The sequence below is a fragment of the Oncorhynchus masou genome, chromosome 11 (assembly GCF_036934945.1).
Source record: "Oncorhynchus masou masou isolate Uvic2021 chromosome 11, UVic_Omas_1.1, whole genome shotgun sequence".
In the NCBI taxonomy this organism is placed as follows: Eukaryota; Metazoa; Chordata; class Actinopteri; order Salmoniformes; family Salmonidae; genus Oncorhynchus; species Oncorhynchus masou.
Genome location: NC_088222.1, coordinates 27,185,855 through 27,213,517, shown reverse-complemented (window position 1 = coordinate 27,213,517; position 27,663 = coordinate 27,185,855). Strand labels below are relative to the sequence as shown.

Here is a 27,663-nt window from a genome sequence, read left to right as displayed (position 1 = left end):
ATTACATGGATTTAAGTATTTTTGCTGTTGTAGTGGGGACAGTAACATTAGTACTTTAAAACAAAAAAACTTTAATTAAGGAAAGGTTTTCATATATATATATATATATATATATATTTTTTTTTTTCAAAACAAGCACCCACTGTTAGTCATCTAGTGTATATAAATAACTCGTTTCCTATCAAACGGCAATCTGTAATTTCACATCCATTTATAAAAAGTCACATCTCAACCACTTTGCATGCCCCTCAAACTTGGATTTTGTTTTGAACAAAACTTTTGTTGAAATGTTTGGGTAATGTCACTAATCACCATGATTCTTTTTCACTATTGTGCAGTACAGTTTTCACTGTATATATTTTTTTTAACTGAGTAGTAAGGTAAAGGATCCTCAATCCATCAATATGTGTTGCATTTCTACCAATGTTGGTTGACCAGTGCAAGAATCTCGTCATATATGATTGGCCTTGTATAGGAAGTGATTTATATTTCGCTCTTATCATATATTTTAGACTCAGAGAGGTACTGTATGCAATTACAATAAGGTTTGGTTGCTTTCAATTGCCTTGGCAAAAAAAACAGGTGCACCCAGGTCACCATGCAGTTTGACTGTATTAGAATAAGTACATGACTTGCACTGACTGAGACAGCAGAATACATCTCTGAAATAAATCAACTTACATCCTTATAGCGAGTGCCCTTTGCCAAAGTATGGAGAGTGAAGTGAATACACAGCCCATAAAGCCACGTATATTGATCAACCAGGTACCCAATGAACAGAAAAACTATTATTGAAGGGACATACCATCCAAAGGCAGGCCCGGACTTCCAAATCTGGGACCCAGGGTCCCCTACCTACATTTTGGGGAGGAATAATGCTAGCTTGCTGCAATTCTACTCATTTTGCCATGGTGCAGATATTTTTTTCTTCAGTTTTATAGCTGAAGGGAGGATGGTAAATGTGATCAGCATAACATACCAATACCAATTGACATACCCCTGTATGCCTCCATCTGTATACCTGTCGACAGACAGAAAGTGAGCAGTTCAGTCATTTGCACCCAATGCAGCTGGCCTTCAACATATTCTTATAGCCTACAGTACATATTCTTATATCTTTGTTGATTGATATCCATTGAATTGTGTACATTTCCTGTTTTAGAAAGAATTGCACAAATATGAAAAGATACATGGTACTGTGTAATAAAATATAAATTAAGATCATACAAGGGACAAACCTTACCTTACATTGAGGAGATCTTTAAAAATGTTTAGTTAAGTGCCTGCTGTCCTTTCAAATCGAAATGTTTCAGTTAGGCAGTTTGGTTCCTGCAACAAAAAAAACACTAACTAAGGAGGTTCCTCGATGAACCCCAAAAAAGGGAATAACCTTTTGGGGGCCATTTTCAGTGCCAAAAAAAGTACTCTGTGCATGTTGAATGTTTAGCAGGACAGGAACATGGTCCAATTTACGCACTTATCAAGAGAACACGTGGACATCCCTACTCCCTCTGATCTGGCAGACTCACTAAACACAAATGAATCGTATGTAAATTATGTCTGAGTTTTGGAGTGTACCTCTGGCTATCTGTAAATTTTAAAATCAATAAAATCTGCTTTGCTTAATATAAGGAATTTGACATTTCTACTTAAGTATATTTTAGAAATTACATTTACTTTTGATACTTAAGTATATTTAGAACCAAATACTTCTTTTTTTAAACTTTTACTCAAGTAGTATTTTACTGGGTGACTTTCACTTTTACCCAAGTAACTTTCTATTAAAACATATCTATATATTTATACTTTTACTCAAGTATGACAATTGGGTACTTTTCCCACCACTGTATACAGGTTAGATGTTTAATTTAACACATTTATAATTTGATCAAATACATTTTTCTTGCTCCATTTCATAGTATTTTAAAGGAGTAAGTGAACAGTCATTTGCTATTCACCTACAGGTTCACCCTCGGCCTGATTGCTGTTTGACACTACATGTGACTGTTTACTTGTTGTTCTTATAAATCCCTCAGTCCCACACCTGGAGCCTTCCACAAAAACTGTTAGAGCGGTGCACAGCCACAGGAAGATGCGCTGGTATTCCTTACGAAAGTTCTGATTGAGTAGCCCGTAGATGACAGCATTGAGACACCCTTCCGGGTCAGTGGCCACTGCCAGGCCAATAAAGATGAGTGGTCCCCAGCACACAGCAAACAATAGGAACACGACAAACATAGTCAAGAAGTTGTGAAGGTCGCTGGGCTTTAGTTTCTGCTCGTCATTTGGTTTCACCCTTTGTTTCACCTGGATGACTAACACCCAGATCCTCAGGTAGCAATAACAGACCACCGAGAGGGGCACCAGGAAGTGGATGAGCACCACAGAGATGGTGTAGTAGGAGCTGCAGTCTGGGCGAAGGTGCAGGAGTAGATGCATGGGTCGTACTGCAGTGAGCCCACAAAGACGTTGTGCACCGTGACCATGGCAGTGAGCAGCCAGGTGATGCCCAGGTAGCAGCAGGTGTTCCTGGTGCTGAACAGGCGGTTGTAGTGCAGGCTGTGGCAAATGTAGCAGTAGTGGTTGATGGCAATGACCATGATGTTGAAGATGGAGCCAATGACCCTGAGGCCCATGACCTCCTGCTGGCTGGGCTGGGGGGGGGGGGGGGCATTAAGGTCCATGTGCTTATTGATTATGACCCACAGATGCCTTGTTCATCTTGCCCGGGCAGAGACTGAAGTGTGAGTGTTACGGTTTTCTTCCTGGGAAAGAGAGGACCAAAATGCAGCGTGGTTGTGGTTGAACATCTTTAATAAATACCATGAACAATAATTGTATACAAAATAAGAAACCGTGGAAAAACCAAAACCGGGACAATCACCCACAAAATACCCAATGAATATGGCTGCCTAAATATGGTTCCCAATCAGAGACAACGATAAACACCTGCCTCTGATTGAGAACCACTCTAGGCAACCATAGACTTCCCTATAATACTCCACTGAACACAACCCCATCAATCTACAAAACCACCAAAACAAGTGAAACACATAATCACCCATGTCACACCCTGGCCTAACCACAAATATAAAGAAAACACAGAATACTAAGGCCAGGGCGTGACAGTGAGCTTGTTTTTCAGTTATTTTTACATTTTCTTCACGCCTACATGAATATTCATTCTAATTTTTTTTATTTTAAAGCATTGTAAACTTTATTTTTGGTCCAGTGGATGGTCGGTCTGTGGCCATGACTGTCTGTGAGTGGTTGCATTTCTCCACCCTCATCCCTTAACTGTTTACAGGAACAATGGTGAGGTGTTTGCTCTGTCCCTGTACTATAGATTGCCCTTTAACGTTTATTTTTTTATTCTTTTCTAGTTGAGTATATTATTTATATTGCTTTGTGTTGTCTTGTCTGTGTGTGTGTGTGTGTGTAACTTAATAAACAGAGTTTAAAAAAATGTATTTAAAAAATTCTGCCCTCCTGATGCTGCCTTGGTCAACTGTAAATCCTGTTACTCTGAAGGGGAAATGTCTATGAGCAACAATGGCTCAGCCGCAAAGTGGTAGGCCACACAATCTCACAGAACAGGACCTCCAAGTGTTGAAGCGCGTAGCTCGTAAAAATCGTCTGTCCTTGGTTGCAACACTCACTACAGAGTTCCAAACTGCCTCTGGAAGCAACTTTAGCGCAATAACTGTTCGTCGGGGGCATCATGAAATAGGTTTCCATGACAGCCACACACAAGCCTCAGATCACCATGTGCAATGCCAAGCATTGGCTGAAGTGATGTAAAGCTCGCTGCCATTGGACTCTGGCGTGATAAATCATGCTTCGCCATCTGGTAGTCCGATGGACGAATCTGGGTTAGGCGGATGGCAAGAGAATGTTACTTGCCCCAAATCATATTGCCAACTGTAACGTTTGGTGGAGGAGGAATAATGGTCTGGGGTTGTTTTTCAAAGGGTCTGGCTAGGTCCCTTAGTTCCAGTGAAGGGAAATCTTAACGCTACAGCATACAATGACATTCTAGACAATTCTGTGCTTCCAACTTCGTGGCAACGGTTTGGGGAAGGCCCTTTCTTGTTTCAGCATTACAATTCCCCTGTGCACAAAGTGAGGTCCATACAGAAATGGTTTGTTGAGATCGGTGGGGAAGAACTTGACTGACCTGCACAGAGCCCTGACCCTAACGAACACCTTTGGGATGAATTGGATTGCCGACTGCGAGCCAGGTCTAATCACCTGACATCAGTTCCCGACCACACTAATGCTTGTGGCTGAATGGAAGCAAGTCCCCGCAGCAATGTTCCAACATCTAGTGGAAAGCCTTCCCAGAAGAGTGGAGGCTGTTGTAGCAGCAAAGGGGGGGACCAACTACATATTAATGCCCATGATTTTGGAATGAGATGTTTGATAGTGTCCACATACTTTTGGTCATGTAGTGTCGGTCTGAGTGTTTCAGTGCATACTAATCTCACGGCCAGCCAGTTCCTGCATACTATCCAGAGACACACGGTCCAGAGTATGTGAGCAGTGTGAGTGGTGGAGCTGCTCACATCCATGTCCTTTCTTCTCCGCTAAAAACCGCTCCACGCTCACAGAATAACTACTGCTCCAAATTCGCTCCATTCATTAAAATCACAATTGAACCAACACCCATCTATTTTTGTGACTACCTGGAGCTACCATTTGGGTTTGAAGTATTGACACCAAACCATATGCTTGAATGAAAGTATTTTAATAAACATGAAAATATTAATGTAAGAAGCACTCATCATTTCAAATAGGCTACTTGCCATATTAAACAGCATATAAACACTTTAAAATAGGTCAGGAACTTGACAGGGAGCCTGAGAAGGAACATAAATGAAATATTTAGGCTATATTATTTCAAGGCGATAACCTACAAAGAAATACAATGTGAAGCATTTGTGAGTGCGACACACTAGGCTGGTAGGCAGTCAGGGACATTACTCGCTCAGCATTTAAACATTTAGTTGTATTAAATCATTAGTCTATAAATTGCGCGTATAGGCTGTGACTTACTTAGAAATAAATACACAATAAATGAAAAATGCCTTATTAGGCTCAGTGCCCTTGAATACATTTTTTTGAAACACCAGTTTGGCCAGAGTCTGTGGCTTCAGGCTCATGCGATGGTACCTTGAGAGAGAATATCCTCTCCATGGTTGCAGAGCCACTGGGGATACTAAACACCCTTTTGGCCACTCTTGCCAGGATGGGCAGGGATTCAGAGTATTTTTTTCCTCTATAGGTAAGTCTAATGTTTTTAAATAACCCAATCAACAAAAAAAAGCTCCTTGAAAGTTGAAATATGCCAGGCCTATTGGGCCAAAATCAAGTATGACCTATAAATAATAGAACAAAAATGTAGGAAACCTTTAAGAGATGTGATTTTTTGTTTACAAATACTTTGCTACAATGACACTTAATTAGCTACCCACCTAATTCCTTACTTATAGCATATGCATGCATGAAGTACACCATCTTGCTTTCCGGATATGTGTCTTTTCAGATTCCACAATGATTCTTTCATTGTGGACATCACCGCACTCCCTCTCTTGCTCTATATCTTTGTAAGTCACCTTGATTTTGTACCTGTGTGTTTTATCAGTTTCTTTATAACAATATTTACTGAACTCCATGACAGTAGCTAAAGCAAGAGGCTATGAAGTGAGTGCGATGGAAGAGAAGTTGGAGAAGGACAAGAAAGCCGATGCTCCAGCCTTTGGGAATTTTTAGCAACAAAATTCAATAAAATCACTTTTTTCTGAGGGGCCTTGACTGTTTTGCATTTTATTTTGTCATTAATGTGTGTCACATATCAGTTTGCAATCAGTAAGGCAGATCCAAAATGCAGGTGTTTCATCCTAGCTCAGTGCTTTCTGTGGTGGTGGGACAAGCCAGTAGAAAATACGGAACATTGCGCCATGATTTGTCTCAGTATTCTGCCACTCATGGGGACACTGCATCACCACCAAGTCTAAGGGTAGAGCTTGAAAATTCAAGCCCCTTTTGTGCTGCAATTAGAAGTACCCATCCAAGGCTCTAGGTCATTGGCCACAGATAAAATGACATCAAATCACATTATATCTACAGTTAGCTTTGATTGGATTGATCATGTCAACATCATACTTTCAAAATCTTAGCTAGCAGTCATCATGAATCAAGTCGACAATCTATTGGGAAACCCTTTTTAATCCTTGTCAAATGAAAATGGTAATTATAGATAAAGAGTATTGGTGCTCATCGGCTATTGGACATAAACATTACAAAAACAAGTTGGAAATCGCAAATTCAACAATGAGTGGTCTGGAAGGAATCAGTGGCTAACTTCATTCATTGCAAAGCAATCATTAGCTATTCAGTGGAGTGTCTGTGGTCCCAAGTCTAAGATTAAAGATCTGTTTTCCTAGTTTAAATTATAAACATTCAACATTGGCCATGCTGTCAATGAAGCATGATTTGTGCCGTGCTCAAAACAACTGTTAACTCGAAATTGCAAGATCTGACTAGTAAGTTCAAGACAACTGGGAACTCTGGAAAAACGAGCTACGGCTGGGAAATTACGTTTTGAACTTTCATCCAATCGGGTAAATCGGGAACTCAGGCCTCTTTCTAGAGCTACAACCTGAAGATGACTGACGTCATTATGATTGAATTTTTTTTTCCGTTCCCAGTTGTCTTGAAAGCACCATAAATCCAGAGACTGGACTTTAATGACAAAATTTGCCCACAAAGGACCGCCGCACCACCTTTCTGTTCAAATGACCACAGCACGACAAGGTGAGTCCAACAATGTTTTGTATGCTGCTGTACAAATTATGTAATATACCAGGGAGGTATGTATACTGTAGCTAAGAAAGTAATACTAAGTGTATGTTCTGTAGTCAGCTGTTAGTAGCCCATGTGCCTCACCCTCATAACTTAGCCTACTGCTCTGACTTGGTGGTGCACATGTAGCCTATAGCCTGTTTTAGAGAAATGTCATTGAATATTGTAAGAGCTTTTATTGTTTGCTTATATGCCCCCTTTTTATCCTACGGTTCTGACTTGGTGTACAGGGAGAACACTGTAAGAATGGCCCAAGTCCTGAATTCTGTCGCTGTACATTTCAAAAGTGCTGAACAAATAGTTATATTGACTACATCTGTCCTAGGTCGCTCATACATTTATTAATCAAAATTACAGATTGCCTCTTATCCGCTTGTTGTCCCCTTATGCCATAGTTTGTACATCTCAATTGTCAGTAGAAACCACATTGGTTTAAGCAAGACAGCCATATATTTTTTAAATGCAGTAAATGAGGCTGAATGAACTGTTTCGCTGCTAAACAAAGCTCCGCTGATAGCCAGGTGTAACAGTGGTATAGTGCAATTAATGTATTGTTTAGTGTTGTGTATATGCTGGCATGCATCACACATTTATTTTTTTGCCCCACCAAGATTTAAATGCTAAAATGGCCACTTCAAGTGTCTGAGAAACATCAGCAAATAATGTTCTGCTGTGGACTCAATATGTCACCATTTGATTTATGGAGCTTGATTACTCCTGACAGGAGTAGAGTCTGTGTACAGTATATCTGCCTCTGATGACCAAAACCAAGCCAGAGAAACACACCTCAATTATGGAATTGTCTGGACTCTGAGGAAATGATCCTCCTAAAGTTAAACCAAAGGCAAAATCCTGGTATTTATTCACATGAAGTGAGAAACACTAGCTTGTGCATTCATTATGAATGATTTAACATGCAAAAATGCACCTTACATTTGATTTATTTTTAAATCTCAAACTGACTTGTTTAGGTTCTGCACAGCTGTTCAGTAGCTTGTTTGTAGAATAATAGACAGATGGATTACTACAGCCTTGAACTCACATAATGTCTATATATTTTTCATTGAAGCTGTATCCCAGTCACAGGGAAATAAACATAACATGTCATGTTAATAAATCTGACTTCTCATTGACAAGCCTGGAGTGATACTGGATCCAAATATTCTTATATAATCTTCACTCAAGAGGGTATCTTATGATAAAATGTATGGGCAAATACAGTCTTCCATCGTCATGCAATACAATTATCTTATTGATGCTAAGTTGCAGCATATAAATTTGTTTTAATCGCATACGAACATTAGTAGTGGCAACATCTATCACATCCATCTTGAAAATGTGAGATACTAAGCAAACAAAGAATGAGTTCTCTATCCAGGCTGCAGATAGTGATGACATGATAAACAATATGAAATAGATCAAATGCTAAAATGAACATTCTCAAAGGCAGGAATCCATTGAGATGTTAAGTGATAATGGGGACTCATTCTGAAGGGGCCAACCGAAGTACAGCTTGGTCCGCTGCTGTGTTCTGGAACTTTACATTTTAAAAAAACCTTTATTTAACTAGGGAAGAACAAATACTGATTTTCAATGAAAGCCTAGGAACAGTGGGTTAACTGCCTGTTCATGGGCAGAACAACAGATTTGTACCTTGTCAGCTCAGGGGTTTGAACTTGCAACCTTCCGGTTACTAGTACAACTCTCTAACCACTAGGCTACCGTGCCTAACTTATTTTATGGGGCCACGGAATACATTGCACTGGGAGTGGGAACATGATGGGCGGTAGTGCATGTATAGTATAGGGGCCAACAAGCTGGAGAAACTGGCCAAATCTGGAAAAGGCAGATTAAACTTTTGATAGGATGCCCTGGTCCAGGGATAGCCACATAAAATTCAAGATACACTACATGACCAAAAGTATATGGACATCTGCGCGTTGAACATCATGGGAATTAATATGGAGTTGGTCCCCCCTTTGATGCTATAACAGCCTCCACTCTTCTGTGAAGGCTTTCCACTATATGATGGAACATTGCTGCAGGGACTTGCTTCCATTCAGCCACAAGAGCATTAGTGAGGTCGGGCACTGATGTTGGGCGATTAAAAGACTGGCTCGCAGTCGCCGTTCCAATTCATTCCAAAGATGATCGATGGGTTGAGGTCCGTACAGACAAACCATTTCTGTAGGGACCTCGCTTTGTGCACAGGGGCATTGTCATGCTTAAACAGGAAAGGGCCTTCCCCAAACTGTTGCTACAAAGTTAGAAGCACATAATCATGAAAAACAGCCCCGGACCGTTATTCCTTCTCAAACAAATTTTACAGTTGGCAATGTGCATTTGGGCAGGTAGCGTTCTCCTGGCATCCGCTAAACCCAGATTTGTCCATCGGACTGCCAGATGGTGAAGCGTGATTCATCCAGTGGAGGTCAGTGACGTTTAAGATGGAGGACAATTTATTTTTCTATTACAGCATATTGGATGATATTGGATGACTCATTCATATTCCATTCACCCAGTTCAATGAAACAGCGAGAGGTTTAGGCTACTACATGATACAAAAATGTTCCATATACCCATAATGAGGTTGCTACAACCTAGCCTATGAATGAAAGTTTACAAAGTAGGTGCACACAGTTCGAGAGAAACATTTGAGGTGAAAGACAGTGAAACATGGACAGACAGTGACACATTAAATAGTTGCAAACAAGAGTTTCTATTGAACAAATTCAGGTATGTTTATTCCTGCTTTGTTCCGTTTACTTCCGTTTAAGAAACGCTTTTCAACAGAATCGGCAGAATGAATACACCCTGATCACGCGTAAACAAAGTTGACTTTTATTGCAGACATATTGCATTCCTTCTCTTCTCCTCTCACCTTGTCCCTTCACTTGTGGACTTCAATGCACAACACATCAGCTGTATGTGAGCTGGCGAAAAAACATTTCCAAGCCAAACCATATCATAAACACTACACACAGCCTTTCATCGTTTGTCACCATATTAGCTAAAGTAACGTCATAGTCAACATACATATAACTAACTCATTAGTAAACTCACTAGAATCATGCAGTAACGTTACAGTGTACAGTCATTAAGCAGTTTAGCTCTAACACCGGCAGGCCCCGGTGGCAATAAATGAGTAAAAACTAAAGCTTACCTGTTGTGTTGGATAGTCATAGCCAGCTAGCTAACGTAGCATCCCTCTATTTGAGCAGGGTGTTTGAGTAGGCTAAACTAGCTAGCTGCATTTGCTAGCTAAGTAAGTGAAACTGAAAGCAAAAAATAAATAAATAAAATAAACTTCTTCTCCCTCATTTTGGAAGAGGGAGAAAATTGTTAATCTAGTGCCCTGACATACATAGCTTTGAGGTGGGCCTCCATACCCATAAGTTATCACTCTTTGTGGATGACTTTATCTTATTTCTAACAAACCCAGAACACTCCCTCTCTCACTTGCAGATCCTTCTACAGTGTTATAGTTCTTTCTCTGGATATAAGGTCAATTTTGATAAAGATCGAAATCTTACTGTTGTCTGTCTTTGACCACCATACCATCAAGCATACGTTTCCTTTTAGATGGTCGCCTATGGGCTTCACATATTTGGGCATAATGGTGGATGATAACATGAAGAACCTTCATAAACTCAATCTGGCCAGCTTGTTGCAAAAGGTGGAGGGTGACCTGTGTAAATGGATGGACTTGCCTCTCACTCTACTGGGTATAATCAATGCAATTAAAATGAATGTCCTGCCCAGATTTCTATATCTGTTTCAATCTCTCCCCATCCCTGTTCCCGTAGCATTCTTTTCCTCACTCGACAAGCAGACCATACGGTTCATCTGGCATGGCAAAACCTCTAGGGTTGGCCTGGATAAACTGACCCTTGATTACGGTCAAGGGAGCTTAAACCTCCCCAATTTTAGAATGTATTACTGGGCTGCACAGTCTAGGTTTCTGGCTCAGAGGTTTGACAATGGTCCCTCTCCCTCATGGTTGAACATCGAAACGTTTGAGGTAAATGATGACACTGGGGCAGAATTGTTTTGCAAATGGGACAGAAAATCTATAAAACCCATCACGGACAACCCTTTAATCATACATTCTGTCCTGGCATGGTGCAAACTGCATGAGCTGTTCAGACGAGGGGGATTGCTTTCCCCTAAAACCCCTTTATGGAACAATAGATTGATCCCTATGTTTTTCCAGAATAGTAACTTTAGACCATGGTCTGATAAGGGTAACACTCTTCTGGAACATTGTTATGAGGAGGGAGTTCTTATGTCTTTTGGTCAGCTGAAACAGAAATAACACTTGCCTAACAGGGACTTCTTTAGCTACCTACAACTGCAAAACTTTATTAGGGTGGCTCTCAAGGGACAATGGAACCTACCTAAGATGTCACCTATTGAACAACTCTGCCACGCAGACCAACCACTGTTCAAGACCATTTCCCGTGTATACGATGCTCTTATGTCAGGACTAACACTGCCTGGGCTAGATAAACCCTGACTTAGATGGGAAAAAGATCTGGGTATTGATCTTGATGAGGATCTATGGAGTGACCTATGCAGGGATGGTGTTACATCCACATTGAACTCCAGATACAGACTGATCCAGTTTAATTTCCTCCATCAGCTCTATATCACCCCATCTAGACTGCAGAAGTTCATTCAACCCTGATATCTCCTCCCTATGTTTTGATGTGGCTCAGATGAAGGAACATTGCTCCATTCCACTTGTCAGTGTTCAAATCTACACGGTTTCTGGCAGGGGGTATGCGATACCATATCCTCATTTCACGGGGTTGCATTCCCTTTAGACCCGGAGGTCTGTCTACTGGGTAACTTTTCTAACTCCAATCTTAGGCAAAGCCATACTATAAAGCTAACAGAAATATTGCTAGCGATTGCCAAGAAATGTATTGCCTTGAAATGGAAATCGGATTCCCCCTGCCAGTTGCAATGTGGCTATCGGAAGTTAATAGTTGTATCCCACTGGAGAAAATCACTTACTGCTTGAGGAATAAGTTTGAGACATTTGACAGAATTTGGCAACCTTTTGACTATATGGAGAATCTCCCCTCATATCACATTGATTGAATCTCTATATAATCCTCACAATGTTTCACACGTAATGTATAACATGTAGTTTACGGCAGGTGACCATGTGATCCAATGTCTCATTATTATTATTTTATTCTTTATGACTTATTTACTTTATGTTTGTATATATAATTATTATTATTCGTTTTCTAAATGTACGCTCGTCTGTTACTGTCACTTTGTCATATTGTTGTCTAATATCTTTTCACTTTTGTTATGAATGTTCTTAATTGGAAAATGCAAAAATAAAATATTCAAAATAAAAATTGTTCAACTATTGCCTTTCTGTCTCTGAGTAAACTACTTACCAGCTTTTATGCACTGTAGTGCTAGCTAGCTGTAGCATATGCTTTCAATACTAGATTAATTATCTGATCCTTTGATTGGGTGGACAGTTCATTTTTCATTTCTCAGAACAAGAATAAACTGACGAGTTTCAGAAGAAAGTTATTTTTTTCTGTACATTTTGAGCCTGTAATCGAACCCACAAATGCTGATGCTCCAGATACTCAACTAGTCTAAAGAAAGCCAGATTAATTGCTTCTTTTATCAGACAACAGTTTTCAGCTGTGCTAACATAATTGCAAAAGGGTTTTCTAATGATCAATTAACCTTTTAAAATTATAAACTTGGATTAGCTAACACAACATGCCATTGGAACACAGGATTCATGGTTGCTGATAATGGGCCTCTGTAAGCTTATGTAGATATTCCATTAAAAATCTGCAATTTCCAGCTACAATAGTCATTTACAACATACACAATGTCTACACTGTATTTCTGATCAGTGTTATTGTATTTTAATGGACAAAAAAGTGCTTTTCTTTCAAAAACAAGGACATTGCCAAGTGGCCCCAAACTCTTCAACGGCAGTGTTTATATTATGACATGGTCTTTTTCTCTGAAAATCATTGTAACGTGGTTAACCTCAAAAATCTAAATGAAAATGATTCAAATCTAACAGTTAAAATTCAATCAGAGAGCGCCCTTAGATCAGGGGAGAAGGCTGCACCTGACCGTTGCACTTGAATCATTCCCATGGTGAATGGCTATGCCCGCTATAATATGAAACCACACAATTCCAGAGACTTTGATATGACTGGCCCGATTTATATGGTGAAAACATTGTGTGGGGAGGTAGAGGCACAGAAACTCACAACAATACCTTTGTCAGATAACACTGTGAAATTAAGAATGTATGATATAGCTAGCAATCAAGAGGAAAGTCTGACTGAACGACTCAAAGACTCCCCACCTTACGCTCTCCAAATGGACGTATTTCTGTCTGTAATATAAAGCCCTTTTGTGGTGGAAAACTCATTTTGATTGGCTGGGCCTGACTCCCCAGTGATTGGGCCTGGCTGCTAAGTGGGTGGGCCTATGCCCTCCAAGGCCCACCCATGGATGCACCCCTGCCCAGTCATGTGAAATCGGTAGATTTGGACCTAATTTATTTATTTCAATTAAATTATTTCCTTCTATGAACCGTAAATTAGTAGAAATCTTTGAAATTGTTGTATGTTGCATTTATATTTTTGTTCAGTATATTTAAGTATGCATTAAGGTGTCTTTAATAGAATACACATGGCACAAACCAATGTAGACATTAATAAATGCATTTCTATAGATTCCGAAATATTTTTTACAATGATGGGGATGCAAAGATGGAGGCATGGTGGTTTCAAAATCGCACCAACTGTCAGTTTTCTAAGATATATATAAGTAATTGGTTGGAACCAAAAAAGCATAATTTTGGAAACTACTAATGTTACTGTCCCCACTACAACAACAAAAATATGTAAATAAACATAATTTTTGTCCTTGAAACATTCTAGAATTCCATTCATTCCAATGGAAGACTGCTTTTCTGAGGAGTGCCAATTTGGCGCCTTCAAAGCCTCTCCATGGCCAAAACATAGCATCAGCAATCCAGGGTTAATATGTCATTGATTGGAACGCGTCATCTGACTACGGAGCCTTGATCGGGGTGCGCTGGCTTGTAAAGCAGGCGCACCCGTAGAATTACATAAACAGTGAGATGCGCAGTTACTTAACACGATTTTTTCCCCATTCATTCATACTGAGGATACAGTTGAGTCCCACCTTCTTCACAACAAAACCATTGTAGCTAGGGTTGTGCAACTCCGATGCTTGATCGTTTTCGATGTATTTCATTTGAACGTTGTCTAGGGCCTACAGGAAGGAACATAACGAGACGAAACATGGAGAAAAGCAGCGGGACAACTTCTACAAAAAGAAAAGCTTCCTCGTCTGAGACAAGTCTTCCAGACTGCAAAAAGCTGAAATCGAAGGATAGTGGCAAGACTAGCGCAAATAAAGCTCTGAACAAGAGTAAGTCACGGTTTTGAGTAGGTACAACGTGGCTGCATAGAAAATGGCCGTGCTCCAGAGCATCAAAACGACTCATTATTAGTCAGTCAGTCACAATTTAACCACGATACATTGCGGATTTGATCCTCTTGAACACGGCCAATGGTAGAAAAAAAATATATATACGTTAGCCACCTAAAAATAATTTTACTTTCCCACAGAAAATACTAAAAGAGAGAAGGGTTCAAGCAAGAAAAAACACACATTCTTGGGTAGCTCAGAAGTTTCTCTAAGTTCTAAAGATGCAAGACAGAAGATGATCCGGGATGGATGCCTAGAGGTTTCAAAGAATGACAAAGGACAACTTGTTTTTAAAGGTATGCCTACATATGCAACTCTGTTTTAACACACAGACATTAATTTCACAGAAGGCTCGGTGACAAGTCATTTTTCTTAGACTTCCCACAGTTCCAACCTAACATGTCACCAAAAGAAGTACTTCAAGCTGGCAGCTTTGGTGGTACCTACTTCAGACCAATATACTCAAGTGTCACAAGTGAGTAGCCTATCCCACACACATCTATAATCATTACTTTGGATGTTATGATGTAATTACTAATGTAGGTTAACCAATTTACTAATCACACTTTTTTTTGTTTCTTTCATCATAGAACTCAATTACAAAGATGAATGGAAAGAGCTCCCTGAGGATTGTCTGAAAGGTTTGAACATTCCCACACAGGTGATTATACGAAACCAAACCGACTCTACACACTGACTGTGTTTAGGCCTACCAAACTAAATTAATGATAAAACACCTGTGAACACATTCATTGTAATAGAAACACCCAAACAAGACCGAACAATTCAAGCTGATTGGTATAATGCAAAAATAAAGCATTATAAGACTTGCCATAAGCATGCCCACCAATGTTGTTATGATCTCATAATGATCCTGACGAAGTTAGACATTTTGAGTAATTTGGAAATTTGCTGAAATATATGCACCGATATTTTCCTTGCCAAAAAAACAAACAGATACCGATATCCGATATTTAACATTTTAGCTGCCTTTTAAGCATTCTAGTCCAGTTAAATAGTTAACACACACACATGGACGCAGCGCTCTAAGGCACTGCATCTCAGTGCAGGAGGCTTCACTACAGTCCCTGGTTTGAATCCAGGCTGTATCACATCCAGCCATGATTGGGAGTCCCATAGGGCGGCGCACAATTGGCCCAGCGTCGTCCGGGGTAGGCCATCATTGTAAATAAGAATTCTTAACTGACTTGCCTAGTTAAATAAGGGTTTGCAAACTGACCAAAAAGTTATTTGTTGGCATTTACCAGTAAAACCTATTTCTTTCACTTACTTGCTGTGCTGTTTCGTTGTTTATTTATTCAGTCGTTTAATTCGGAACCAGGATTTCTATGGAATGCCGTTTGGGTCTTTGTGTGTCAAAAAGATACAAGTCAAATAACACTATTTGACTAATCAGGACCTGAATATGGCTGCACGTCACATAATTTAACGTGTTCATACATTTTTGGCGTAGTTATTACACATTGATTACACTATCACTCGTATTTCATATATCACAACGATTCATCGATACGTATGCTATGATGCTGGTGAAGTTGTCTTGCGCACCTACAGTGCTGGTCATTAACAAAAAAGCTAGGTAGCTCATGTATGCAAGCAATGTTCTTCCCCAAAAACATAGCAAAACAACAATCTGTTTCGTTAGGTAGCTAACTATATAGTTAGCTGTCATCATCTAAAATAACCCTAATTTATAAGACAGTTCTTATTTGATTAATAGTGGTCGGACCCATCTATGTGAAGCTAGCCACAATAAGTTTTAGCCACAATAGTGGACTTTGCAGTTAGCCTTCAAAATAAAAGTATGTCATTGACAGTGATGCAAATTAATACAAATAGTAGAAATATGCCATAATTGAATAGATCATGCTAAACGAGGTTGGAATGTTATATAAAATCAAAAATAGTTTGAAATCACAATGGATATATTATACTTTAGAATTGCATTGAGGGCATACTTATTTCACTGAACAGCCTTCCCTATGGATTGTGGATGAATGACATGGGGTATCAGTCCACTCAGTGACACCCAGAAAACATTAGTGTAGTACTGTGTAACTCCGGTAGGTCAAAATCTGAAAAATAGTGCACTTGGTAGTGTGTCCCGGTGCTCGACCAGTTGCGAAAAATCCAACATCACCCACGACAGAGAACGGTTGATTGTCAAGGGCAATGAATTCCATTATCTTGGCGTTAATGGATTTCACCTTTGAGTTGTCTCGCTGAAATTTTCTTACTCTTTCAAATGACTGCTCGACTTGTTGACAGCTCAATCCACACAGCAGACATTGTGAGCTAGGTTAGGAATGCTGTGTTGCACATGTAGCGCACAATTTTACGTGGCATCATTACGCCACGTTATATAGGCATGCACGTCAGCTTTGACATCGGTTTTCCACATCGGCATTAAACTAGACATTGGGCCGATACTGATGTTGGCATTTTTAGCTAATATCGTCCGATTCTCATATGTCCACCGATATATAGTGCATCCCTACTAATAAGACATTACAAATCCAGGCTCACACTGCTTATAATAAATAATGCATTATGTGTTTCCCCATACAGGTGGCCTCATCAACATACAGAGACAGTGTAAACACATACAAAGTGAAGTGTGGAGGCAGTCAAGAAATGTGGGAAAACAGTGGATGGATTGTAACCCAGGATCCCTATGGGTGGTTTCAGTGGTACTGCAGGTATTTGCAGAATATATACAGTACATTCAGACTGGGTATAACAAGGCTCCTTTCTAGTCTCTTACATTAGTGTCTTCTTCTTCAGAATCTTACACTGAAATGTAAATTCCCTACAGGTTTTACCATGGTCGGCGTACTAAGGATGATGAGCGTCAGATCGGGCGATGGGCAAAGTGTGCTGGGGTAAAAGGCCGGTGGAGAAATAATCTGATAACCAAAGTAGTCCGGTCAGGCTGTGGCTTTGACAACCCAACAATCTCTCCTGTGATCAGACAGACATTACAGCACTGGGGGTACCGACTGACCAAGGAGGACTACAAGGAGGGTGCCAAGAGGGTTAAGCCAAAATAACCGTGCACCCTGCTTGTATTCATTATACGGGTACAGTAGGGAGGCTGGTGGGTGGAGCTATAGGACGGACTCATTGTAATGGCTGGAAGGAATTTAAATGGAAAATAAACAAACAGATCAAACATATGGAAACGACATTTCGATTCCAGCCATAACAATGATCCCATCCTCCTATAGCTCCTCCCACCAGCCTACACTGGGGTACAGAAATAAGTGCATGAGTTTGACTGTTTTATTTGCAAATGTGTGTTTGTGGGATTTTTGATACTGTAAATGCAATGTTTGACTTTTAATTCGACTTTAAAAAAAAATAGAGATACCTAACTCCCTTTCTTGGAGCTTCTGTCTAATTGTTATTCTCATGCGTCTTTCACCTCTTATGAAGTAGGTATTGTGCGCTGCAAAAGAATATGAGCTCACCAGCTTGTAGTCCTAAAACCCAGAAATTAGTTTCCTCTGGTTTGTTCAGCCATCTCTAAGGGAAGAAAGTATAGGGTTTTGGAATAAAAGCTATAAAATAAGGTCTGAGGATAACTGACGGAGCATGCATTTGCGACACAGTCGATAGCGCGCTGGACCTGCTCCCTGCTGTTTCATTACATTGGCAATGTTATACATTTTGTTCTGTGATATAATAGCAGTTATGTAAAAAGGGCTTTATAAGTACATTTGAGTTAATATACAAATCCTTTATGCATTATGCAGCGATTTTAGCATGAAAATTTTGGTGGGGCAAATAATTAAAAAAAATGTTTTAATGCATGCCAGCAAAGCCACGACACAACATTAAACAATACATTCATTGCACTATAACGGTGACAAACAGTGCCCACAAACTGGTAGGGCCTACTTTAAGCTGTCTCAACAACAGTCCCAACACCTTACCACTGCTACACCTGGGCCCTGTTTCAGAAAGCAGGTTTAACAAACTGAGTTTAAACCTGAACTCTGGGATGACTAACTCTGAGCTCTCAAACTCTGCATTGTTGGTTTTAGAACAGGTGATAACAATTAGTTAAGTTAACCCAGAGTAAAGCATGTGCATGAGTAGATTAAAAGCCCTCATCAATGGAACGCAGATAACATAATTCATCATGGCAACAGGAAAAAAAGGGCTCGAACCTCCTACTTCTCTCTAGTGGAGTTAGAAATATTAATGAATTTGTATGCAGAATATGAATATACACTACCGTTAAGTTTAGGGTCACTTAGAAATGTCCTTGTTTTTGAAAGATAAGCAAAATATTTGTCCAAATTGATCAGAAATAGTATAGACATTGTTAATGTTGTAAATGACTATTGTAGCTGGAAATGGCAGATTTTTTTAAATGGAATATCTACATAGGCGTACAGAGGCCCATTATCATCAACCATCACTCCTGTGTTCCAATGGCATGTTGTTAGCTAATCCAAGTTGATCATTTTAAAGGCCAATTAATCATTAGAAAACCCTTTTGCAATTATGTTAGCACAGCTGAAACTTGTCCTGATTAAAGAAGCACTACAACTGGCCTTCTTTAGACTAGTTGAGTATCTGGAGCATCAGCATTTGTGGGTTTGATTGCTGGCTGAAAATGGCTAGAAACAAAGAACTTTCTTCTGAAACTCGTCAGTCTATTCTTGTTCCTTGAAATAAAGGCTATTTCATGAGAGAAATTGCCAAGAAACTGAAGATCTCGTACAACGCTGTGTACTACTCCCTTCACAGAACAGCGCCAATGTGAGTCGAAAAATGTGCGAGTCATGTACAAACCCAGGCCACTTTGCTTCCACCATGCTGATGATGTGGGCTGCATCACATATGATCTTCACAGTGCAGAACAGTAATTAGCTACAGTAACTGTATTGTAAAGAATCTTTCATTTGGAATGCTAAAGGCTACTATTTAGGCCTACCTGCACATTAATGCTGTGGAAATACTTCCTTTTCACATACTCTCCTTCAGTTACAGAAGGAGCTGTGATAGGAATATGAGTGCCATCTATGCAGCTAATCACACCTGGAAACTCTAAAATGTATCAAATTAAGTGATTAGTGCTTCAAGTCTCAAAGCTTCATACTAAATAAATAAATTAATGCTGAGACTGACACCTGCAATTCTGTGGAATTCTTTGATGAGTCTTATGGGTCTGTGACTTGGGAACATCACAAAGGTGTACAGTAAACATTATCATATATTCGCAAAAAAACAAAGTGCAACACAAATAATTTGTTTCCCAAACTGAGAGCATGTCCACGATGTGTTATATGAATGATATAAGGGCTGAAAATATTGTGAAGATGAATGATCTATCTGCATTGTGTCCCACCCACCACCCCTCTCTTTTACGCTACTGCTACTCTCTGTTCATCATATATGCATATTCACTTTAACCATATCTATATGTACATACTACCTCAATCAGCCTGACTAACCGGTGTCTGTATGTATCCTCACTACTGTATATGTATATGACATACTGTATATGTCTTTTTACTGTTGTTTTATTTCTTTACATACCTATTGTTCATCTAATAAATTTTTTTGCACTATTTGTGAGAGCCTGTAAGTAAGCATTTCACTGTAAAGTCTACACCTGTTGTATTCGGCGCACGTGACAAATAAACTTTGATTTGATTTGATCGATTGTGCAGGAAAAACAGAAACCCTCCAACAGATAATCATCAGGGAATGATTAAACATCCAAGCGGGGTCTGATTACCCTCTCCCAAATGAGATTTCTGTGGAGTATTTGTGCTTCAATATCAACTGGCTCTTCAAGAAAAGGACACGCCATGTCTGACACCTCCTTCAGTCTGCAGGCTTTAGCTAAAGAGGAGGAGAAACTCTGGGTTAGTTGAAGAAAACCTGCCAGCGAGCAGGTTAGCTTCACGGAGTATGTTGCCATAGTAACTGACTAAAGAGTTATGCTGAACTGGCTTTGTCAAACCGAAAACCCAGAGTTTCCTTCAACTCTGGGTCAACTAACTCTGTCACTAAACCCGCTTTCTGAAACTGGGCCCTGGCTATAAGCAAAGCCTTGTTTGGGAGCGAAACAGTTCCTTCAGCCTAATTTACTGCCTTTAAAAAAATATAGCTGATATTGCTGACTTGCTTAAACAAAAGTGGTTTCTACTGACAATTGAGCTGTACAAACTATGGCATAAGGGGATGACGAGTGGATAAGAGGCCATCTGTTATTTTGGTTAAGACAATGAGTGAGCTAGGACGGACGTAGTCAATGTAACTATTTGTTCAGCACTTTTGAAATGTCCAGCGACAGAATTGAACATGGGCCATTATTACCATATTCTCCCTGTACACCAAGTCAGAACCATATGAAAAATAAAGGGGGTATATAAGCAGACAATGAAAGCTCTTACAATATTTTATGGTGACATTTCTCTAAACAGGCTATAGGCTACATGTGCACCGCCAAGTGAGAACAGGCCAAATTAAGAGGGGAAAATTTCCCACATTTTTAGGGTGAGGGACAACAGCTTACTACACAACATACACTTAATATTACTTCCTTAGCTACAGTATACATATCTCCCGGGTAAATTACATCATTTATGCAGCAGCATAAAGACATTTTTAGGCTTGCCTTGTTGTGATGTGCTCACTTGAACAGGGAGGTGGTGCGGCAGTCCTTCGTGGGCAATTTTGTCAAACTTTGTCATCAAAGTCTGGCATTCTCTGGATTTATGGTGCTTTCAAGACAACAGGAAACTTGGAAAAAAAACAAGATTGAATCATGATGATGTCAGTGATCTTCAGGTTGAAGCTCTTGAAAGAGGTCAGAATTCCCGACTTGGATGACCGTTCAAAACGTATTATCCCAGCCGGAGCTCGTTTTTTTTTCTTCAGAATTTCCAGTTGTCTTGAACTCACTGAAGTCAGATTTCCCAGTTCCCAAGTTTCCACTTGTTTTGAGCGTGGCAGATGTCATGCTGGTTTGACAGCATGGCCAATGTTGAATATTTATCCTTTTAAGCTTGGAAAAGAGACCTTAAACCCAGACTTGGGACCACACCCTGAATAGCAGATCAAGTTTGTATGTGGCTTTATTAACTCAGTTATTATTATTATTATTATTTTTACATTGTTTGCAAACTGATATGTGGCATGTATTAATGCCAAAATAACATGCAAAACAGGTGTAAGTGCAACATTGCAAGATGATGTTATAATGTTGTAATTGCATCAAATGGTTGTTTTGAATAAGGTGTTGTTAGAACGCTCATCTGTGTGTGTTCTACTGAGGATGGGACTCTGGAAGATTTACGATGTCTTTGGGTGATACTGCATTCCAGAGCATGAGTTAATGTTTCTGTTCTATAAGGTACCAGGGAGAGATGACTCCAGGGCCATACCTTGGTCTCTACACAATGAGAACTGTTTTTACAGAAGATACTGTCTGCTGTGAAATATAAGTATTTTTCATACAAATCTTAACCCATTCCATACATCTGTTGTTTGTCATGTAGACAGAAGGAGGATGGACTTTGCTATAAAATGTTGTGGCTCATACCAGCTCGTTGAGTTATCAGTGATCACCTCCAGGGGTGATTACCAACCAGCTCCATTAGTGCAGTAATGAAATAATAAAGTTTGATTATTTTGAAGAAATCTAAAAGTCTCTCCTTTTAATTACAATAATTCCACCAGACAGGCTATCAAAAATATATATATTTTTAAAAGGTAGGCCTCAAAACCTTCCCTGAATGACAGGTCGCCACTGGAATTATAAGGCCTTTATGTGCTTTTTTATAACATCAATTTGTCAAAATTCACAAAAAAAAGTTATTTTAGCTGATGAAGATTATCTCATAGGACAAAACGTATAAAGTCTGCTAAGCCTGTGTTTACCACATTCCTTATTATGGGTGTTTATCACAAAAACCCATTCATTTCCCTCAGGCTTTTTCCAACAAACCATGGCGGAGTTATTTGTGCCTACAAAAGACACAGTTACTATTTATCTTACCCTTTAGCGTCGTACAAACTATAAACGTAATTTCCAGACAAAAATCAAAGAACGTTCAAATACAATATGCACCAATCAGATTGTTAGATATCTTGTTCTCTATATAATTGACGGCAATTGTTCCAATCACTGCATGTCTTCACGATATCCGCCTCCTCTCTGTTAGCAAATCTACTTTCTCATGCGTTATCAAGGTTGTTTGTGAAATCCATTCTCTGTTCTTTGTATAGAGCGATTTTCCCTGCTTCGTGCGTTGGAATCGTATTGACCCAAACATTCATTTTGCTAAAGGTAAGAAGTAATGGTTGGATATATAAAAATTGTGCTTTCATCTGAGAAGTATCTTATATTAGTTAGCAATATGTTGGATTAATTTGCTAGAAAAAAAACGAGTGTGCTAGCTAGCTATTGTTAGCTAGGCGTGAGGGTGATTAGCTTCGCTAGCTGGAGTTGTTGCTAGCCCGCTTCCCAAATGTATAAGGTAGCTAGCCGTCGGTAGTTATCGAACGTGTGCTACTACGTTTTAGTTCGTTAACTGATTGTTTCAACATCGATGTTCGTTTGCTAGCTGCCAATGCACGCCTTGAACTAGTTAGCTAGCTAATTAGGTGGCGTTCAAATTCGGCTAGTTAGCGTTAACGCGTTAGGTAGTCGCTTTACTCTATCTTGACAACTTAACTAACTAGCCAGCCATGTCACATTTCATTACAAAGCCGATAGTAACGTTCTCTCAACGCCACTCTTTACCATATACTATTTGCTTGTTAAACGTTAACTGATCATTTCACCGTCTAAAATATTTTTGGTTAGCGTTATTTCTAACTGAACACTTACAGTAGCTAGCTAACGTTATATCTTTCATCTGGCTTTGGAATCTTTTATTTTATTTCATAACTAGTTAACCCGAGTTAACCTACTAATGTAGTGACTGTGTTAATGACTATCCTTTTTTTTATTAGATGCAAGGAAACTGGGGCCCCCGTGGTGAACAGCAGAATCATGGCCCATCTAGACACCAGATGGAAAGTCAGAAAAAACCTGGAGATAACAGCAATGGACAGTATGCAGATGAGCAGGAGAGCCCAAGTAAGATGGGATTCATTGCCTCCTGTGCCCTGTATTGGAAGGAAATTAAATCCTCCTGTATTAGATGATTATAATATTTTGCTTCTCTGTAGATGCTGGGATAACCATAGATCTACAGAACTTCAGGAAACCTGGAGAGAAGACTTACACTCAGCGTAGCCGTCTCTTTGTGGGAAATTTACCAACTGGTGTTACGGAGGCGGAGGTGGAGAAGTTGTTTTCCAAGTATGGCAAGGCAGCTGAGATTTTCATCAACAAGGACAGGGGGTTTGGATTCATTAGACTGGTAAGTTGCTAGTGTAGTGGATGACTAAGTGTATCTACTGCCTTAATGAGATGTATGAATGCTGTTGCCCCGGCTTTAGAATTGCCTTGGCATTTCCAGGTCAGTGGTATTGACAGTGCCTCGTGTGAGTTGTTACGTTGAGAAGGGTTGTAAGTTCGCACCCCGGTCAGGTGGAATTTCCACTCTGTCGCAGCAGCATATTCAAGTGATGGAAGTTATATTCCTCAATCCTAAATTATATGGAAAACAGACTGGCTGGCTGACCTCCCAGCCGAAACAGTTAGGAAGAGTTTGTGCATGTTTTATGACAACATTTTGTGACCTTTTAGACTTCGGTGAGGGTTTTTTCAGCTGTTCTGGCACGCACACGTCTACACCCCTTTGTTGTTGATTGGTCAGTGGTAGAGATGCTTCAATAGTCTTTGTCATTCAACCAGAGACAACTCCTTTTCATGTTAATTTTTTCATTGAGAAATACTGCAAACAGATGTGAAATTGCATGACTAAAATCTCATCTTAGATGCAGCTGTCTAAGGCACTGCATCTGTGCTAGAAGTGTCACTACAGACCCTGGTTCGATCCCGGGCTGTACAATTGGCCCAGCGTCGTCTGGGTTAAGGGAGGGTTTGTCCGGGGCAGGCCGTCATTGTAAATACGAATTAGTTCTTAACTGACTTGCCTAGTTAAATGACATATCTGACGTTTTGAGGATGTGTATGCTGGCTATGTCATGTCAAAATAGACAAACGGTGCTATTGTAGCTTCTTTTCTAGTTTTCAAGCCAAGGTCTTTTAAGGCAGTATGCAAGCTGAGTTTGGTTGGGCGCCAGCCGAACTAATGCATGCTGATGCCTTAAGCCAACCCTGTCTGTTTTGCCCTAAGTGTTGGTTTTTGTTGCTCAATAGCCAACCTTTCTATTTATGTGATAAATTTGGAAATGTTCTAATTTTATAATTTTCTACCAACAGGAGACAAAAACAGTGGCTGAGATTGCTAAAGCCGAACTTGATGAAACCTCATTCAGAGGCAGACAGTTGCGAGTGCGGTTTGCGACACATGGTGCTGCTCTAGCTGTGAAGAATTTGCCACAGTTCATTTCCAATGAGCTCCTGGAAGAGGCGTTCTCCTTCTTTGGCCAGATTGAAAGGGCCATAGTTATAGTGGATGATAGAGGGAGACCCACAGGAAAGGGGATTGTGGAATACACAGCCAAGCCTGCAGCAAGGAAGGCTCTGGATAGGTGTGCAGATGGAGCCTTTCTATTGACTGCGTAAGTATTATGTTGGAAATGTATTAAAACATGTTGATGTTACAAATGCATTTGTTGTGAGGTTTTCAAAATGGCAGAAGTCGTCATGCTGATTGTTTTCTGCTTTCAGATTCCCTAGGCCAGTAACAGTCGAACCAATGGAGCAGTTTGATGAAGATGAGGGACTGCCAGAGAGGATTGTAAACAAAAACCAAGTTTTTCACAAGTGGGTAATACTTTCTCAGAATGCATTGGTCAGAACTGTGCGTACAACAATCTCACACTTTGCTGCTGAAAAGAGGTACAATCCATAACTTGAAAATGTTGCATACAGAGCTGTTTGTCTTATGTAAAATCTCTCTGCCAGGGAGCGGGAGCATCCACCAAGGTTTGCTCAGCCAGGGACATTTGAGTATGAGTATGCCATGCGCTGGAAGGCCCTTTTGGAGATGGAGAAGCAGCAGTATGAGCAGGTTGACAGGAACATAAAGGAGGCTCAGGAGAAGCTGGAACAGGAGATGGAGGCAGCCAGACATGAGCACCAGGTTGTCCTGATGAGACAAGGTATGCATGTATGGTCTCTGTCCACTCTAAAGACTCAACAATACAAAGTTTAGGATACCGATGAACACAACGTGGTGTCTTATGGGAAAAGTGTCCTACCACCAGATTTAGCCTAGAGGTCAATCACATACCACACCGCTTGAATGTAGTCCTGTTAGCAATTGATTCATATGTCTTAGGTCTTTTGACTGGGTTACTAACAAATGGGGTGTTCATCTCATTATAGACCTTCTGAGGCGTCAGGAGGAGCTGAGGAGAATGGAGGAGCTCCATAACCAGGAGATGCAGAAGAGGAAGCAGATGGAATTGCGTCAGGAAGAGGAGCATCGCAGGAGGGAGGAGGAGATGAGGATGCACACTGAGGAGAGGATGAGGAGGCAGCAGGAAGGCTTCAAGGGGAACTTCCCTGGAAATGTGAGTCTTTGCTTCTTGACAATGCTTAAATGCACAAATGAAAGTTGCCTAAAATGTTTCTAAGCATCTTTACAATTGTTTTGTTTGTGGTTACTGGTAGTCAGCGATCGGAAAAAGGACAAGTATTCTCTAAACAGTTTTGGTTGGGTATTCTGAAAGCTGTATATTGTTTAATGTATCTGATTTAAGAAATGCCTTTAATGTGTTATCTTTTTTTTTGTGGGAGCAGGAGATGCGGATGCACATGCAAGGTAAGTTTTCCATTAGCTGTCAGATCTTCACTGAGTTAGTAAGGGCACCATGTTATCTAGTAGATATTGCATTGGTTTGCAGATGTGCTGTCTGTCTTGGTTTGGTGTAGGTCAAGGAATGAACAGAAACTCAATGGGTGGTGTTGAAGGAAAGCCCAGCGGGCCCAACCCTGGAGCTGCCAACATGCCTGCTGAGAACCCCCCTTTAATGGTAATATAAGAGACCACTATAACAAACCATCTATTTACATACCAAGATGAATTAATTTATTGTGCCAAAGAGAACATAAACAAGAATGTATTTGATCATTTCACCTCTGGTGTCATGTAAATATACTGCTGCAACAGACTTGCTTTCATTTGTGGTTGTCACTCATTTTATGTATTTTCTTTTTTCTCCAGCAGGGGGCAGGAAACGACACCATGCCCGTAGGAGGCCAACCTGGCTTCCCAAGAGGCCCTGTACAAGGCCCTGCTGACTTTGCCAACAAGCGTCGCAGGTTCTAAAATGGTCAATTAAACTTTTTTACTTTTCAAACTGTACTATATTTTAAGTCATACATGGATTATTACATTTTATGTACTGTGAAAAAATTGTATGGGGAATTTTTTTTTTTTAAGTGTCAAGTTGGCATTTTCGTATTTCAGATGAATACTGCTTCTGTATAGACTTTCTTTTTATTCCTCAAAACCAGTGGTGTAGTGGAGGGTAAACGCAAATGCATTGCAAATGTGTGGAGTGTTGCTTTTTTCACCGTGACCGGCGATCAGTTTACCCACGTATTTTTATACCACTACACCACTCCTCAAAACAATGTACTTTTATATAGCAATAGTACATTTGTCACGCTCATTCTCTCTCTAAGCCTTTCTGAACAGCTTTAAATAAAATCTTAATTCCATGTAGGGTTTTTTGGTACTTGGTCATGTTTTAATGTTCATGTTAACTGTGTTAGAATGTTATCCTTTCCTTTAAAAGGATTGTTCAGTGACTGTATAGAAGACATGCATAAGAGGATAATGTAGTTACAAGTATGATTTGAAGACTTGGTCTTTAAAGCATTTAGATTTTTACTAAAGCACTGCTACACATCAGTGAAAATCATATGATATAAAAATAGTATAAAGGTATTTGAGTGAAGCATACCATTGTTTCTATGGTCTAATGTACAAGTTGGTGTACTGTAAAATAGGGTGTTACTCTTATTGCCATTTAACTCAAGTGTTTGTCAAACAGTTCAACTTTGCTAGTCTACAACTCACCACATTGACAAACTGCGCTTGACATTTATTTACAGATCAAAACAAAAGGGTAATTCCCTATTGATTTGACATTCTTCAGGTCTGTCAGTAATACCTTTTATAGTTGCCGTTAAATTGGGGGGGG

General features: G+C 39.9%; 3 protein-coding genes across 3 annotated transcripts; 2 read left to right on the top strand and 1 right to left on the bottom strand.

Annotated features, from left to right (window-relative positions):
- Positions 1–1,893: 1,893 nt before the first annotated feature.
- On the bottom strand, positions 1,894–10,117 carry mtnr1c (melatonin receptor 1C). Its single transcript, XM_064977155.1, is given in 3 exon segments — positions 1,894–2,408; positions 2,411–2,765; positions 10,028–10,117. Coding segments are annotated over 2 exon segments (732 nt in total). The 5' UTR covers positions 2,685–2,765; positions 10,028–10,117; the 3' UTR covers positions 1,894–1,950.
- A 3,843-nt stretch (positions 10,118–13,960) lies between these two features.
- Positions 13,961–19,988, top strand: zgc:113208 (uncharacterized protein LOC550591 homolog). Its single transcript, XM_064977968.1, has 6 exons — positions 13,961–14,325; positions 14,526–14,681; positions 14,762–14,860; positions 14,976–15,046; positions 16,975–17,105; positions 17,222–19,988. Exons 1-6 carry the CDS (start codon positions 14,121–14,123, stop codon positions 17,454–17,456), a joined length of 897 nt encoding a protein of 298 aa, XP_064834040.1. The 5' UTR covers positions 13,961–14,120; the 3' UTR covers positions 17,457–19,988.
- Positions 19,989–22,608: 2,620 nt separating this feature from the next.
- Positions 22,609–27,182, top strand: LOC135548398 (non-POU domain-containing octamer-binding protein-like). Its single transcript, XM_064977967.1, has 10 exons — positions 22,609–22,717; positions 23,386–23,512; positions 23,605–23,798; positions 24,767–25,068; positions 25,178–25,273; positions 25,415–25,611; positions 25,838–26,025; positions 26,255–26,276; positions 26,387–26,487; positions 26,679–27,182. The coding sequence occupies exons 2-10, from the start codon at positions 23,386–23,388 to the stop codon at positions 26,781–26,783; spliced, it is 1,332 nt and encodes a 443-aa protein (XP_064834039.1). The 5' UTR covers positions 22,609–22,717; the 3' UTR covers positions 26,784–27,182.
- The last annotated feature ends 481 nt before the right edge of the window (positions 27,183–27,663 follow it).